Source organism: Chiloscyllium plagiosum, chromosome 24, assembly GCF_004010195.1.
Source record: "Chiloscyllium plagiosum isolate BGI_BamShark_2017 chromosome 24, ASM401019v2, whole genome shotgun sequence".
Classification (NCBI taxonomy): domain Eukaryota; kingdom Metazoa; phylum Chordata; class Chondrichthyes; order Orectolobiformes; family Hemiscylliidae; genus Chiloscyllium; species Chiloscyllium plagiosum.
Window position 1 is genome coordinate 35,900,509 of NC_057733.1, and position 14,915 is coordinate 35,915,423.

General features: G+C 38.3%; 1 protein-coding gene across 1 annotated transcript; it reads left to right on the plus strand.

Annotated features, from left to right (window-relative positions):
* Positions 1–3,668: 3,668 nt before the first annotated feature.
* LOC122562172 (tetraspanin-10) lies at positions 3,669–14,556 on the plus strand. The gene is made up of 3 exons (XM_043714790.1): positions 3,669–3,814; positions 10,722–11,332; positions 13,842–14,556. The coding sequence occupies exons 1-3, from the start codon at positions 3,740–3,742 to the stop codon at positions 14,146–14,148; spliced, it is 993 nt and encodes a 330-aa protein (XP_043570725.1). The 5' UTR covers positions 3,669–3,739; the 3' UTR covers positions 14,149–14,556.
* The last annotated feature ends 359 nt before the right edge of the window (positions 14,557–14,915 follow it).

The following is a 14,915-nucleotide window of genomic DNA, read 5'->3' on the forward strand; positions in this document are numbered from 1 at the left end:
CCATCCATCCATCTGTCTAGGAATGCTTCCATTAAGGTATATTTATTTTTTAAATATTCAACAAATTTTGCATCAACTGCAGCTGATAGTTAACTTCATTTGTTGATTAAACTTTATGCAAAGCAGAAGATCCAAGAATCAGTTTGTTTGTCCTATGTTCTCAGTTCAATTTAATTTTCAAGACATTCCTTATGTGAATACCATGGATATTATTTTACCTTGTACATGTCTCATTTTACAGTTTATCACCTGAACACAATAGCTAATATAATAAAATTGCAATTTATAATCTGCTCTACTGAAAGTGAATTAGTAATTGACTACTGTAGTGAAAAATTGATGGAGGTAATGTGGATATTCCTATTTGTTCAGGATAGATTATGCAGTAACTACAGTAACTAGGGAAGGGAAAACGTGGATTAGATATTCATTACTCATTTTTATTAAGTGAGGAACCACAAGGGGTTTAAATGAAATAGTTTATTTTTCTATATTTCCATACTAGGTTACAGCCGAACAGAAGCTATTGATAAAGATTTCTCATGTGGTTTGAAGACCATCATGCTTCATTTAAAGTTTAGTTTCTGTGCTCCACATACCACTTGCCTCCATCCACGCAGCACCATACAAATTCGCCAACTGGATTTCTAATACTTGTATAAAAATAGGGCTCTCTACATACTGAGTTTTACACACATGTATATAAACACACATAAAGATCTCGCAAAAGTGGAAATGTAAATGTTTAGTGAATTTATTCTCCCAGTCTGCTCTGTCTGAGCACAACTATCAATTCCAACTGAGTCTCAGCATTATTAGGAAGTCTGAGGAACACCTTGGGCACTTTTAATATCCAAATCTGGCTTTATTATACTAATATTGCATGCAGTGTCTAATCTCATCATTATCTTCAACATTGCTTGGATGGGCTGAAATCAGAACCTTGTTGTAACGGGATTCTACTCTTATTTTTCTTTCAGCATCTGATAATTCTGTCATGTCTCGGGATGTGCAGCTTTTATTTGGGACCTTTCCCAAACCCCAATTGGCTCTGGAAGACATCAACAGCTAGGGCTCTGAGAAATATATCACCCTATTAGAATACCACCAATCCCATTCTATTATTCCTTTTTGATGTGCCCTTAAATTAGGTATATAGAACATAACAAACATATAAATTGGAACAGAAGAAGGCTATTCAGCCCCTTGAGCCTGCTCTGCTGTATAATAAGGCAAAATAAGACCATTGCCGGCTCAAATTAACATAGCCACCTAGCCCTGATCACCTTTCACTCCCTTGCTTGACAAGAACCTATCTACCTCTGCCTTTAAAATATTCAAGGACTGCTTCCACCACCTTTTGAGGAAGAGAGCTCCAAAGACTCACAATCCTCCTAGTGAAAAGAAAGGCCTAATTTTTGTTTTAAATGAGTGACCATTGATTTTCAACAATGGCCAGGTTTACATGCATGCAGAGCTGGATTCAGGTGGGAGTGGGCCAATTCTGGATTGAATTGGTCATCTAGCTTTCTCTCCTATAGTATTTGACATTGGAGTGACCATTTGAAATCGTGAAAGTAGAAATTATGAAATGTTGTCTTGCAATGACTTTTTCAAAGATCTCCAGCTTGAGTCGTTAGTCAATTTATGTTGAGGCAATGTAGTATACAAGCATTCCTAATCCACCAAATCCCAAGTAGATAGTAGTCACCATATGCAAATTATCTTAACTTCAAGATTTGGGATGGATCAAGGATGGACCCATGGGATCCACATATGTCAGGAAACCAGAATGGGAATTTTTAGTCTTCTGTAGTTTGTATGGTAAGAGCTCCCAGGAATACCTGTGGATGTTGTATGTCTTGTCTGTAGGTTTGAGAAGGCAGTGGATTATTAGTTCAACTTAGCAGAAGAGAAACATCGGTCATACACAATTTGTCTTACCCCTAAGAGTTGTATGAACAAAAAAATAGAGAGTCAGGACTAACCAAAGAATACAAAAAAGGATAGATATTTCAAGCAAGAGAAAATTCAACACCTACTACCTGTAACCCTTGCTAAGGAGTAAGATTACAAATGTCACATTTGACTCTTATTACAAATTATTTTGTCCAGAACGTTTTGTTATTCATTTGTGGGATGGATATTATTTAGATCTTGCTGTATTTTGACACCATCTGCTTCAGTGTCTAAAGTGTTGTGAATGGTGCTGAATATTGTGCAATCATCAGCAAAGAACCTCTCTATGTTAGTCCATGAGCTGAGTCTGCAGACTTTGCTGAACCTGAGCTTTCATTTCCTATGTTAAATTCAGATGAGAATAGCAATCAGTCAACAATCTATGGAACATGCTCCTCTATTGTCTCGACTCAAATTTTAAAATAACTCAGAGGGATAGTGAGGGTAAACAGAATGGTGCAGGGCTGACTAAACGTGAGCCCTGTGAGCGATATTCAGATTTTGGGGGATTTATCTGTTTACTTTCTCTGGAGAATTGGCACTCACCAAATAAAGCAAAGCAGAAAAGGGGTGAAAGCTTGTTACATCAGACATTCACCATCTTTGCTTCTTTCTCAAAGTTCATGCTATATCACTGAGCATAAGCATGTTTCCTCCTCAATTTGCAGGTGCAAAGCTTGTGCCAAGATTGCAATAGCGCCGTGCGAGTAGGCTGGGGAAGAAAAATCAGATGTGCCTGTCCTCAGTTAGGACACTGAACGAGGTGAGGGAAATTTCTTGTTGTAATACAAATGTATCCTGACAGTCTGAGCAAATTTTTTTTTAAATGCAAAATTATGGCCAATTTTCTGTTACATCTCAGTATCAAAAACTGCATAATCAAACTGGCATTTAAAATTTTAAATGCATCTGAAGATCCTGAATAATATTAGATGCCTTGGAGGTGAGCATTGAAATGATGGTAAATCTGGTCTGTGACTTTACATAGCTGGCTATTTATGTGACCATCCCACAAAGGTAGCTGATTATTTATGTGATCAAAACTTCTGTGGGAAATGTTGATAGTTGAACAAGGGATGTAAAAAGTACACAACTGACCTAAGATAGTGGTTATGATCACTTGACGAGCTTGGGCAACCCATATGGAATATACAAAACTGGCTGCATTGGAATTATCAATCAAGAGGCACTTTACCTCAGTGAGGTATCAAGAAATTCACATTTTTTTATGCATGATAATTTGGATAATATTATGATAGTAACTATGCATGATATTGGAGATGAATGATTACGTGCTGAATGTTTAGTTTGAAAAATACAGGGAATTAAACTTGGACTATTCCAGCAAACTATACTTCAGTAACTTGCTTTGACCTGTGTGAACTTATGTCAGAGCATTGCGGACCAATCATCAGCAGTCTCTACAAAATGGACACTGTGGAAAAGCAAGCCTGGCTTTCAGTAAAAGAGGTTTAATCCTCCCCTCTAATCGCAATGGACACTGTTACTGAAAGCCAGTCTTGTTTTTGCAAAGAGATTTAGATCCTCCCCTCTAACACAATGGACACTGTGGAAAAGCAAGACTGGCTTTCAGTAAAAGAGATTTAGATCTTCCCCTCTAATCGCTTGGCTGTGACTCTCACATGATTCAGGAACTTTTCTTTTGGGTTCGTTACTTCTCGTTGATTCACTTGATTGCTGGTGAAACAACAGTTTTGACTTTTTGTGAAAACTTTCCATTAACGTTGACCAGAAATTGAATAGATCCATTGTGCAGTTCATGATGAAAATGATCCAGTGTTTACCTTTTATCAAGAAGGGAGATGTGGGTGAACTCAGTCCTTTGATTTTCAAGGTAAAAGATCATAATGATAACTTTGATAACTTTAATAAGTGATTATTTGATAATGATATGCCATCTTGATGCGTGAATGCTTAGTATCATTTCCATGGAAGCATCTTAATTTTCATAGAATTACACTATTCCTTATGGAATGAAATTAGAAAATGGTGGGAATACTCGACAAGAGCAGCATCTTTGGAGAGAAAGTGAAGTTAACTTTTCAGCAAAATAACCTCTCATCATAACAACTTTCTGGATTTTTCAAGGAGTCATTGAAAAAAGCTATGAAAGAAAGAAAATACAGTTTACAAAGTTTGAAAAAAATGCCATTTATTAATCAGCCAAATAAAAGACATTGACAACAGACATAGAAGTACGGTCTCCTTTGTTTAATATGTACATTATCTCCTTGAGAAGTCATGTTTGATTATCTTTGCTTAGACAATTGCAATGTATGATGGCATTGTGAGTTCACTCAAATATTGGGTCTCAATAAAATTATATCTACTGTTAATATCTGTGCCTCACAATTTCAAGTTATAGTTTGTTATGAATGTGGAAGTAATCTCAATGCACAGAAATTTCCACATTTAAAAAACAGCTGTGAAAGAATGTTTCCAAAGACTGAAAGCCCATTTTTCTTAGTGTAATTTTCTGAAGAATGGGTAAGGTATGGGTCAGTACATTAGTTATATGGTCAGTCATGTTGAAATGAGGATCTGAAAAGTGGATATATTGCAATTAATTGAAAACATCATAGTGAATCTTTCGGTCATCAGCTGTTCATCAGAATGATTTAGAAGATTATGAAATCAAACTCCACTCGAGGACACGAAGACCTTGGCCAGTGTGACAGTCATTACATGAGTATGAAATTGCAGTGTGTTGGTAATGTCACTGGATTAGTAACATAGAACCCCAAACTAATGTTCTGTGGACATGGGCCTGAAGCCCATTATGGAAAATGGTGAAATTTCAGTTTAGTCAAAGTCTGGACTAAAACGCTAATCTAATGGCAATCATATAACCATTGTCGATTGTCATAAAATCCCACTTGGTTCACTACTTCAAAGTTTGTGCGAAGATTTCACTACTGTCCTTTAGGAAATAAAATCTGAATCAAATGTGACTCTGTGGTTGATTCTTAAATATCTTCCAGGCAATTAGGTTTAAATAATAAATGCTGGTCTAACCAGTGACAACATCCCACAATCAAATAAAATAAGGAGAGAGTGCTGTGTACCTCAAATGCTGTGGCAGTGAATTGCAAAGTACACAGTATGTCAACAGTTACTATCATTCACAGTAATTAATTGTGCATGAAGTAATTTTGGAACTGCCTGTGAGTTGTGATAAAGTATTATATAAATGTCCCTTTTTTCTTTCAATAATCCATGGTTTATCATTAGCTTTGCTTATAAATCACTTTCTGTTTAATCTAGGAGCAAATTACTGCAGATGCTTGATTCTGAACTGAAAACAAAAAATGCTGCAGATCACCGCAGGTCAGGCAACATCCATTGAAAGAAAACAGGCTAACATTGTGAGTCCAGATGACTCTTTGTCAGAACTTCATACTTCACTTCAGCTCTGATGAAGAGTCATCTAGGCTCAAAATGTCAGCTTGCTTTCCCTCCAGGGAAGCTGCCTGACCCTTCTCTTTAATCTATTGCATGTTGTACATTATTTCTTGATATGACCAGTCCCTGGGTGAGATTCCCCAACTTATTACTGTTCCAAACAGAACAAGCTGCCAAACTCTTGGGTAAGAAGGGATGAACTAGCTCCCTTTCTTTGTTCATTCACCTTCCTGGATTTGATGCAACAAGGTTCATTAAAAAAAAATCTCTTTCCTCGTGTGTATGTTTCACCCAGACCAAATAAATTTGTTTTAAATGGAAACAATTTAACCAGGCTTTCTTGAGTTCATGAATGAGTGAGTTAATAAGTTACTAAATGTGAGAAGAAATAATTACGTAGCAGACAACACACAGATTGGAAATGAGGTGAGTCCAAAAAAAGCAAATTTAAAAGATATTTTGATTAATCTCTGAGTCATTTGTGGAATTTGATTGTAGAATGTTTATAGTTGAGTGACTAATTTCAAGATTTTCCCGTTTCGTTTTGAATTGGCTGACAAAGTGACTTCCAGCACTCAAAGCAAATGAATTCTTTACTAGCAATGAATGGTGTTAAGCAGATGGTTCTTTGACTAAGATTTTTACAGCTCACAAGCACTTTAGCCCACACTAGTTTACATGAGTACCTTAGCCCATTAGCACACACAAGCACTGTATACCCACTAGCACACACAGACCAATGTTGTATCTGGCCTTTTAACTATTGTCCTTGTTTATTCTTGAAAGGGGAAAATACAAAATATTTCTCCTGTCCAGACTTTTCCTGTGGGATACTCACAAGAGATTACAGTTCAGATTACAGTTCAGTTCGTGGGCGGCACGGTGGCACAGTGGTTAGCACTGCTGCCTCGCAGCGCCAGAGACCCGGGTTCAATTCCCGACTCAGGCGACTGACTGTGTGGAGTTTGCACGTTCTCCCCGTGTCTGCGTGGGTTTCCTCCGGGGGCTCCGGTTTCCTCCCACAGTCCAAAGATGTGCAAGTCAGGTGAATTGGCCATGCTAAATTGCCCGTAGTGTTAGGTAAAGGGGTAAATGTAGGGGTATGGGTGGGTTACGCTTCGGCGGGTCAGTGTGGACTTGTTGGGCCGAAGGGCCTGTTTCCACACTGTAAGTAATCTAATCTAATCTTTTAGTTCACTTGTCCCTTTGAAGCTTTCTTGATAGCTTCAGGTATGAAATTCTAGGATTCCTCTCCAGACCACCACTGAATTTGCATCCACAATAACCTTTTGGTTGTATCTCCTCTTTGTAAAAGATGCAAATACAATTGAATGTTCAATATGTCCGGAGATGATCTGGGGTTATGATCCTTGCTCATTACATTCTGTAGCATAAATAATGTAAAACACGTAATAACATGAAAAAAATATGTTAGCAAATGTTTTGGCCAATCAAATAAAATGAAACAAAACAAATTCCACATAAAGGCAATTAAGGAACTATCAGAAATTCCCTGCTTGTCTTTGCTAATTGGATTTTGTTTGAGTGAGTTGTCAAATTGCCACTAGAGAAGCATTAGGTTGTGCAATGTTTTTGGTTTACTGAATTTTTTATGCAACATTAATACAGGCTGAAAAGTTTGTTCCAATCAATGTACATACTAATAAACAAAAATTCCTATGACCATTTGGCAATAAATTGTGAAACAATCTCCACATTTACTTCTTTAATTCTTTACCAGCCTTTCCCTTTCTTTCAATGTATTAAAGTATAGGATATTGATTTGGAAAAGATTTTAACTTTTTCAACAAGGCATAATCCTGACCAGACTTCTGAAAGAAAACATAGTTATAATAATTCTTTTATATTATGCTTTATATGTAGAAAATACTTGTAAAATGCAGAGTTCAGAAAATGTGTCAAAAAAGAGATTTGGTCAAAGAGATTTTTTCAAAGAAGACTCTTAAAAGAGGCCAAGTGGAAATTTGCAAATGAGTATTTCCAGAGCAACTCCCTTCAGTAGCTCACCATTAATGAGGCAAAAGGAGAGTCACAACATTTGGGGGGTCGGGGGGGTCAGAAAAACAACAGCAAAGATGGTAATGAGGTGTGGGGTTTTGAAGGGCCAAAGGAGATTACAGAGATACTTAGGGACACAAGGATGGACAATACTTGCATGAAGGGGATAGATCCTTGGTAAACCTCCTGAGGTGTTGGAACCACAGAGGAACTGATGCTCTGGCTATGTTTGTTTCCATTGTTGCATTGGAACTCACAAGATGGCTGTTCCACTGACTTAGACAACAGAGGAGTGATGGGCTGACAGAGAATGGCATGACTGATTGTAGAAGACTGCAGAGCAGTAAGGAAGAATAATCCATCACAGTGACAGGGATCACCATTTATAACTGTGGTAATTGATTTGCTGCTGTGGAAGGGACAAGAACCAGATGAGAAAGATTGAAAAGAGTTGCAGGACAAATAAGTGTGTACCTGAGAGATGAAAGCAAGTTCTCTGCTCTTGGAGAGGAAAGCAGCATTTGACATTGAACGTTAATTAATTAGGACAAAGGGTCCTTCAAGGGTTGACATTTGAGTAGGCCACAATGGCATCATCTGGAAAATAAAACAGGAGAAAGCCTGATAAAACGAGACCATTTATAACAAGACAATCAGGAAAGGCAGTTTGATGGTCATGAGTTTAGTTGAAGTGGGTTCAAAGCACAGGAGATAGGCCTTATGGATAAAAACTGCTGAGAGAGGACTTGAGGGTGAATGAAGAAAACCTGAGAGAGATGAAGGTGCAGAGCCTCAAAAGTTTTAAAAAAAGTAAAACATTTTTATTAGTGACAATGTGCTTTTTAAAGTAAAATGGCATAATTTTGAATGCAATGCTGGAAAAGTACAACCGGTCAGGCAGCGTTCGAACAGCAGGAATGATAAATAGCTAATGCTGAAAACATTGACTCTCCTGCTCCTCGGATGCTGCCTGACCGGCTGTGCTTTTCCAGCACCACACTTTTTGACTCTGATCTCCAGCATCTGCAGTCCTCACTTTGTCATAATTTTGAATGTGTCTAACTACAAAAATCTTTCAGTTTAGGGTTCTGCAAATGACCTTTATAATAGAGAGCTTCTGGGACATGATCCCATGATCTTCCTATTCGGCATCGTTTAGAAATACACTAGTGACTGAAACAGAGAAATCTTTGTTGATTTTAAACTTTGAACAGTTAAGGCATTTTTGATGAATGATAATGTAACAGTATTCCATCTATGAATGCTCTTTACTTGAAATTTACCAAAATATTTTGAAAGATAAATTAACAAAAATGAGGAGAATAATCCTACTCCTATAAATCTGCAGGATTTCATAAAGACAAGACACTTCTTGCCTTTAATCATTCTGTCTATTTCAGGGACTCAGTGTAGTATCTTCACTCAATTAGCTGTGTGTATGTAATACACAGTACTTCAGTAAACACAGAATCCAGACTGCTCTGAGGAAGGGTCACTGGACCCTAAAGATTAACTCAGATTTCTCTCCGCAGACGCTGCCAAACCTGCTGTGTTTTTCTAACAATTTTTGTTTTTGATCCAGACTGTGATAATGTGGGTCTATGTAAATATCTGGTGCTATTTATAAACCTCAAGACATTTGTCTCAACAAGAATGAGTCCATGTGGTATATAGCATAGAATACCACAAACTGCACAGTGATGTCAGAAGTGGAATTGCTGACAATGCCATCTACAGGCATAAATCTGCAAATTTTAAAGGAACAGCAACCTTAAAGCAACATGAACAAAAATTAACAGATCAATATATAAAAAATAGAAAAGGATCACACTGTATTACAGATTTTTACACTGGAATTTTAGAAAGCACAAAAGTTGCACAAGGAAGATGGGAAGCATCCCACTATAGTCTGATCATGTACTGACATTCTCTAAGAGCTTCAACTGGTTAAAGAAACTTTATGGATCATCATATAACTGAAAAAGAATGATAGGCAGATAAATGTCTTCCCATTTTGGGCACTGAAGACTTAAGAATAGAATTCTCCTTTGTTTCTGACAATGATGCAATGATCCTGATAAAAGGATTTTCAGATTTTAAATGATCAACATTATACTGCATTGAATGCCAAGATACACACACTTGCATTCATGTCATACCATCAATAGCTAGGTGAAGTGATTGACCAATTCATAGTCAAAGTACAGAATGTGATTTCAATATGCCAACTTAGCTGAAAGGCTTATGGAACTGGCCATTGCCTCTACACCCTTAAAATCCACCTGAAAGGCACTTCTGGACAAACCAGGCCAGCAGAAGTACTTGATTCTGGAATAACTATTGCAGCTGTGAACAGGTTCAGTGGAACATGCAAACCTTGTACAAAGCATGGCTTGTCTCACTCTATAAAGCAGTGCCATTTGTTTTGTGACACATGCAAGGTATGTTTTACAAGAAGGTGTTGGGCTAAAATGTGCAGAAAGTATAATTACCAAAAGAAGTACAAAGTACAACATAGTGCTCCACAGCACTGCGTGAAGAAGTGGCAATCTAACAAAATTCCCTCCATTACATGCAAGCATGCTAAGGGAGTCCAAGTGCTGGAGAAACACAACTGGTCTGGCAGCAGTTTGGATAGTATACGTGAAAGGAAGTTTTAAAATTATAGCAAATATACAATTCTATTGTGTGGACACAATCAGAGTTAGTGCTTCGACCCGAAACGCATCTGATTCTCTCCTTAGATGCTGACAGACCTGTTGAGCTTTTCCAATTTTTGTTTCTGATTTACAGCATCCGCAGTTCTTTCAGTTTTTACAATTGTATTGTATTGCACTGTCATGTCTAGGTAAGTGACAGTGTGCATGATTGAGTAACTAGAATGAATGGATGAGCAGTTGTGTAGGTGTGTGTACAGTTGGAATGGAGTAATGTTGTCTGGCAGACTGTGTGGAGACAATGCATGAGTAAATTATATTCATGAATGTGCAAAAAGGAAATAGTAGGGTAATGACGTGCTCTTTTCCTAAATTCAATGAACAAAACAAAATAAGGTATTCAATGTTATTTAATGTGTTTCTAAAGGTGTACTGCTAGAAACAAGGTGACACGTGTTATGTCGGTTTTTGCTCATGTCGTTAATTAGAAATGGTCAGGTTTTGGCAGGATCACGTAAACTGAATGGGCTGCCTGTAGTCACAGCTTTTTGATATGCTCCTAGTGTAGAAACCTATCTAAATATCTGACCACTAGTGAGTCCAGTGTCGCAGTGACCATCCCTTTCTTATCTCTTTATTCCCCATTACACCCCAATTCAACAGGAAGGCAGGCTCCAAGATGATGAGATGGGACAGGCAGGGAGCAGTCGCTGTCCACAAGCGGATGGTGCTGAAACGCAGAGCGATCTGCAGTCTGAGCTCGGCCCCCAGTGGCTCTGCCAGCAGTATAAGCAGCACTGCCGAAACAACAAAGTCAACGGCTGTGTCAAGTACCTGATGTTCCTGTCCAACTTCATGTTTACATTGCTGGGCTACCTGATTCTTGGGATCGGGGTCTGGGGACTCATAGACAAAGAATCTCTGGAGCTGGCCAACATCAGCTCTCTGAGCACAGACCCAATGCTGGCGTTCGTTGTTGTGGGACTGATTGTTGGTGTTTTTCCTTGCTCTGGTTGCGTGGGGGCCCTGAGGGAGAACCAGTGTCTGCTGAAATTCTTCGTGGCTGGCATCATCATGTTCGTGACGGCGGAGATCATAGGCGGGATCGTGGTCTACGCCCAGAGGGATAGAATCGAACACTTTCTGAAGAACGGCATGACCCTGGGCGTCAAGAGGTATCAGGACGATCCCGATGTTCGGTTCATTATCAACGAGATCCAACAAGGGTTAATGTGCTGCGGGGTCGAGTCCTATCACGATTGGCAATTAAACATGTGAGTAGGTTAACAGCCAGATTTACAACACATTCTGACCAATGTTCTAACCTGTGTTTAGTATGGATTTCGAGATAATGGAAGATCCATTGTGCCAAAAGAGTTCTGTGCAGAGTTTCATTCCTAGTGAAAATTGTCGTCATGCTCACTTTCAGCAGGGGGATTTATTAAATAAAATAAAAGACCTTCTTCACGCCAGAAGCAGAGAATGATGGAGAAACTCAACAGGTGTGAACTCAGCTCTACAGAATAGACATATCAGACTCGAAATGTTAATTGTGTTTCTCTGTCCACAGATACTGCCAGATCGGCTGAGTCTCTCCAGCGTCCTCTGCGTTTGTTCCAGATTTCCAGCATCTGCAGGGTTTTGTCCTTATTTCTCAACCTCTGTTCCTGATCTACGTGATCTTATATAAAATTCACGAGATGTTAGAAAAATTGATAAATCGTTGGAAATATATAAGGCTGAATCGACAACTCCCACTACTTTTTTAAATGTTTCCACGGCACTTACTATAAGATATCTGCATGTATCCTTGCACAAATTTGTTTTTTAGCAGCCTGAGTCAGAGATCTGCACCTGTCTCTTGTACTGCTCCTGAGAGTGCAAAGCAACTGCAAACCCCCACTGGCACAAACAGCCAAAGAAAATGGCTCAAGATGAAGTATCAGCAGAAAATGAGCCAAGGATGTGCAGAGCAGTTATAGAATGGAAAATTTTTAGCCAAAAGGTACGTTCAGAAAGTGTTGGAGGTTGAAGGGTGACCTTATAGAGGTTTATAAAATCATGAGGGGCATGGATAGGGTAAATAGACAAGGTCTTTTCCCTGGGGTGGGGGAGACCAGGACTAGAGGGCATAGGTTTAACGTGAGAGGGGAAAGATATAAAAGGGACCTAAGGGGTAACTTTTACACGCAGAGGGTCGTGCGTGTATAGAATGAGATGCCAGAGGAAGTGGTGCAGGCTGGTACAATTAAAACATTTAAAAGTCATCTGGATGGGTATATGAATAGGAAGGGTTTAAAGTGATATGGGCCAAGTGTTGGCAAATGTGACTAGATTAATTTAGGATATCTGGTCGGCATGGATGAGTTGTCTGTTTCTGTGCTGTACATCTCTATGAAATATGACTCATGTGTCAGTCACATGTAATGCATCATGTGATACATGCCTGTCATATAATGGCATATCTGCCATATAATGGTCAATTAAAAGTCCAAATGTCTACCTTAGTGCTATTTCAACAAGAAAAAAAAGCAGCAGTTAAAAAAAGTGTTCCTCAGTCCTGAATATAATGTCGTGTTTCTCAAACAGAGAATGCTGGATAAACTCAGCAGGTCTGGTAGCATCTGTGGAAAGGGAAACGTTTTGAGTCTGAATTGACTGTTCTTCAGAACTGAGTTCACACACACTGTATTCTCTGTATTTTCTTTCCAGCATCCATAATATTTTGCTAATTTTTCAAAGTTTATTAAAATCATTTTCATTTAATTTGTTCTATTCTTTCAATTTGTACCTTAATAAAGGAGGAAAGCTGTTTAAAATAGTTCATGAAATTAAAAAGTAAACTTGCCTTCTTGACTAAACTAGTGGCTCTTACATTAAACATTTATAGGACAATTTTCTGTTTATATGGTTCCATAATGAAAAAGTTGGTGCCATAAAATAGATGTGCCTTTGATTTTGTATTTGATACATGCTGCAGCCTTAAAATAAAAATCATATTTACTTTTCCATATTTAAAATATTCACTTGCCAGTTATTTTTTGTTGGCATATCAAAATTCCATGAAAGAATTGAAGGCTTGTGATATAAATATGTATGATGCACATATTTATGTAGCCTAGAAAATGAAGAGGATGATTTCAAACTGGCTGTGTAACACAATGTCAAAGGTGGTTTTAAAATGTCAAAAGTTCAAAAGCATTCTTTCCATAAAGTTGCAACTTATTGTCACATTGGGACCATTCTGACCACCTTCCTGATGGCTATATGTTTGGTTCACTTTGGTTGGTACTGTTTATGCACACAGCAAATCTTATGGTAAAGTGGGAGCATTGTTTTCTGAGTTTGAGGCCTGAGCCAGGACTTGTTGCGTGTGGACAATGCCTTGGTAACATTTATCACCTTTCAATCCTTCAATATGTCTGATAAGTGAATCAGAAAATGAGCGTGGGTTAATAGACAGACTGACTCATATCCACAGATTTAGTGAAGATATATTGTCAATTAAGTCAGCGGAAGTCTTCGTAAGCATAGATAATTCCATTGACACCGCCTGTCTGATATCATAGCAAGGTTTCTTTCTGGTGGACTGTAGCATAGCAGTTTTGTTGGTCATTATGAAACAGTCAAGAGTCATTATATAATTACCAATTGAGCAAAGAGAGGCAGCCAGCGCAAACGTTTAGAAACTGGAAACAAATTCAGATCACACATGTTTTCTCTGATAAAAACAGAACAAATGACATGTTTTTAAATTGCTTGATTTACATTCTCCTTTTGCAGGTATTTTAACTGCAGCTCTCCAGGTGTCCATGCGTGTGGAGCCCCTGCTTCATGTTGCATCAATCCTCAAGAAAATGGCACAGTTATAAACTCTCAGTGTGGCTTCGGCACTCTACATATGGAAGAAGTGACAGCCCAGAATTATATTTACCTACGTGGGTGCATGTCACAGCTCACTAGTTGGTTTAATAGCAACATAGATTCAATTGGTGCAATTGGTGTAATTCTCATGGTTATTCAGCTACTTGGGTTAATTTTTGCAATGAAGATACTGAGTGACATTGAACTGATCAAAGCACATTGGTAGCAAAATATAACACCTTATATTCCTGCAACACTATATATTAAACTTCAACTAATGGGTGGGCGGAATCTGTTGACTGAACTGTTCCCCATGTATCTGCAGTCCTTATGATCTTTGTTCCATATTATTGTTGGCATCTGAGTCTTATACAACCCACTCCTGAAACGGAGATTTATATAAATCCAAGCTCACATTGTTGTCTGTTACTGAATTCTTTTTCTGAGTTTTTTTCTGCGATTTTATTATTTATCAAACAAAGCATTGTTATGAATGGAATACAGAAGTTAAGTGTACTGAGAGAATTTTGGTCCATGCAAAAAGAAGTGGTTGTAGTATTAAATATTTTATTCTGCATCTCCGTATGTAGAGTTACTTAATTTTTGTTCTTAAAAAATGTAGATTTTTCTCACTGTATTAGACTACACAGACAAGCAGAGTCAGAGAGTCATAGAGATGTGTAGCATGGAAACGGATCCTTCAGTTCAACTCGTCCATGCCGACCAGATAGCCCAATCAAATTTAGTCCCACCTGCCAGCACCCGGCCCATATCCGTTCAAACCCTTCCTATTCATATACCCATCCAGATGCCTTTTAAATGTTGCCTCCACCACTTCCTCTGATAGCTCATTCCATACATGTACCACTCTGTGTGAAAACGTTGCCCCTTAGGCGTCTTTTATATCTTTCCCCTCTCACCCTAAAACTATGCCCTCTAGCTCTGGACTCCCGCACCCCAGGGAAAAGACTTAGTCTATGTATCCTGTCCAAG

Excerpts from the sequence above, each read along its gene's own strand:
- LOC122562172 (XM_043714790.1), top strand. The coding sequence starts at position 3,740 with ATGATGAAAATGATCCAGTGTTTACCTTTTATCAAGAAGGGAGATGTG. Across the intron at positions 3,815-10,721 it reads TCAGTCCTTTGATTTTCAAG|GAAGGCAGGCTCCAAGATGA; the intron begins GTAAAAGATCAT and ends CCAATTCAACAG. Across the intron at positions 11,333-13,841 it reads CACGATTGGCAATTAAACAT|GTATTTTAACTGCAGCTCTC; the intron begins GTGAGTAGGTTA and ends CTCCTTTTGCAG.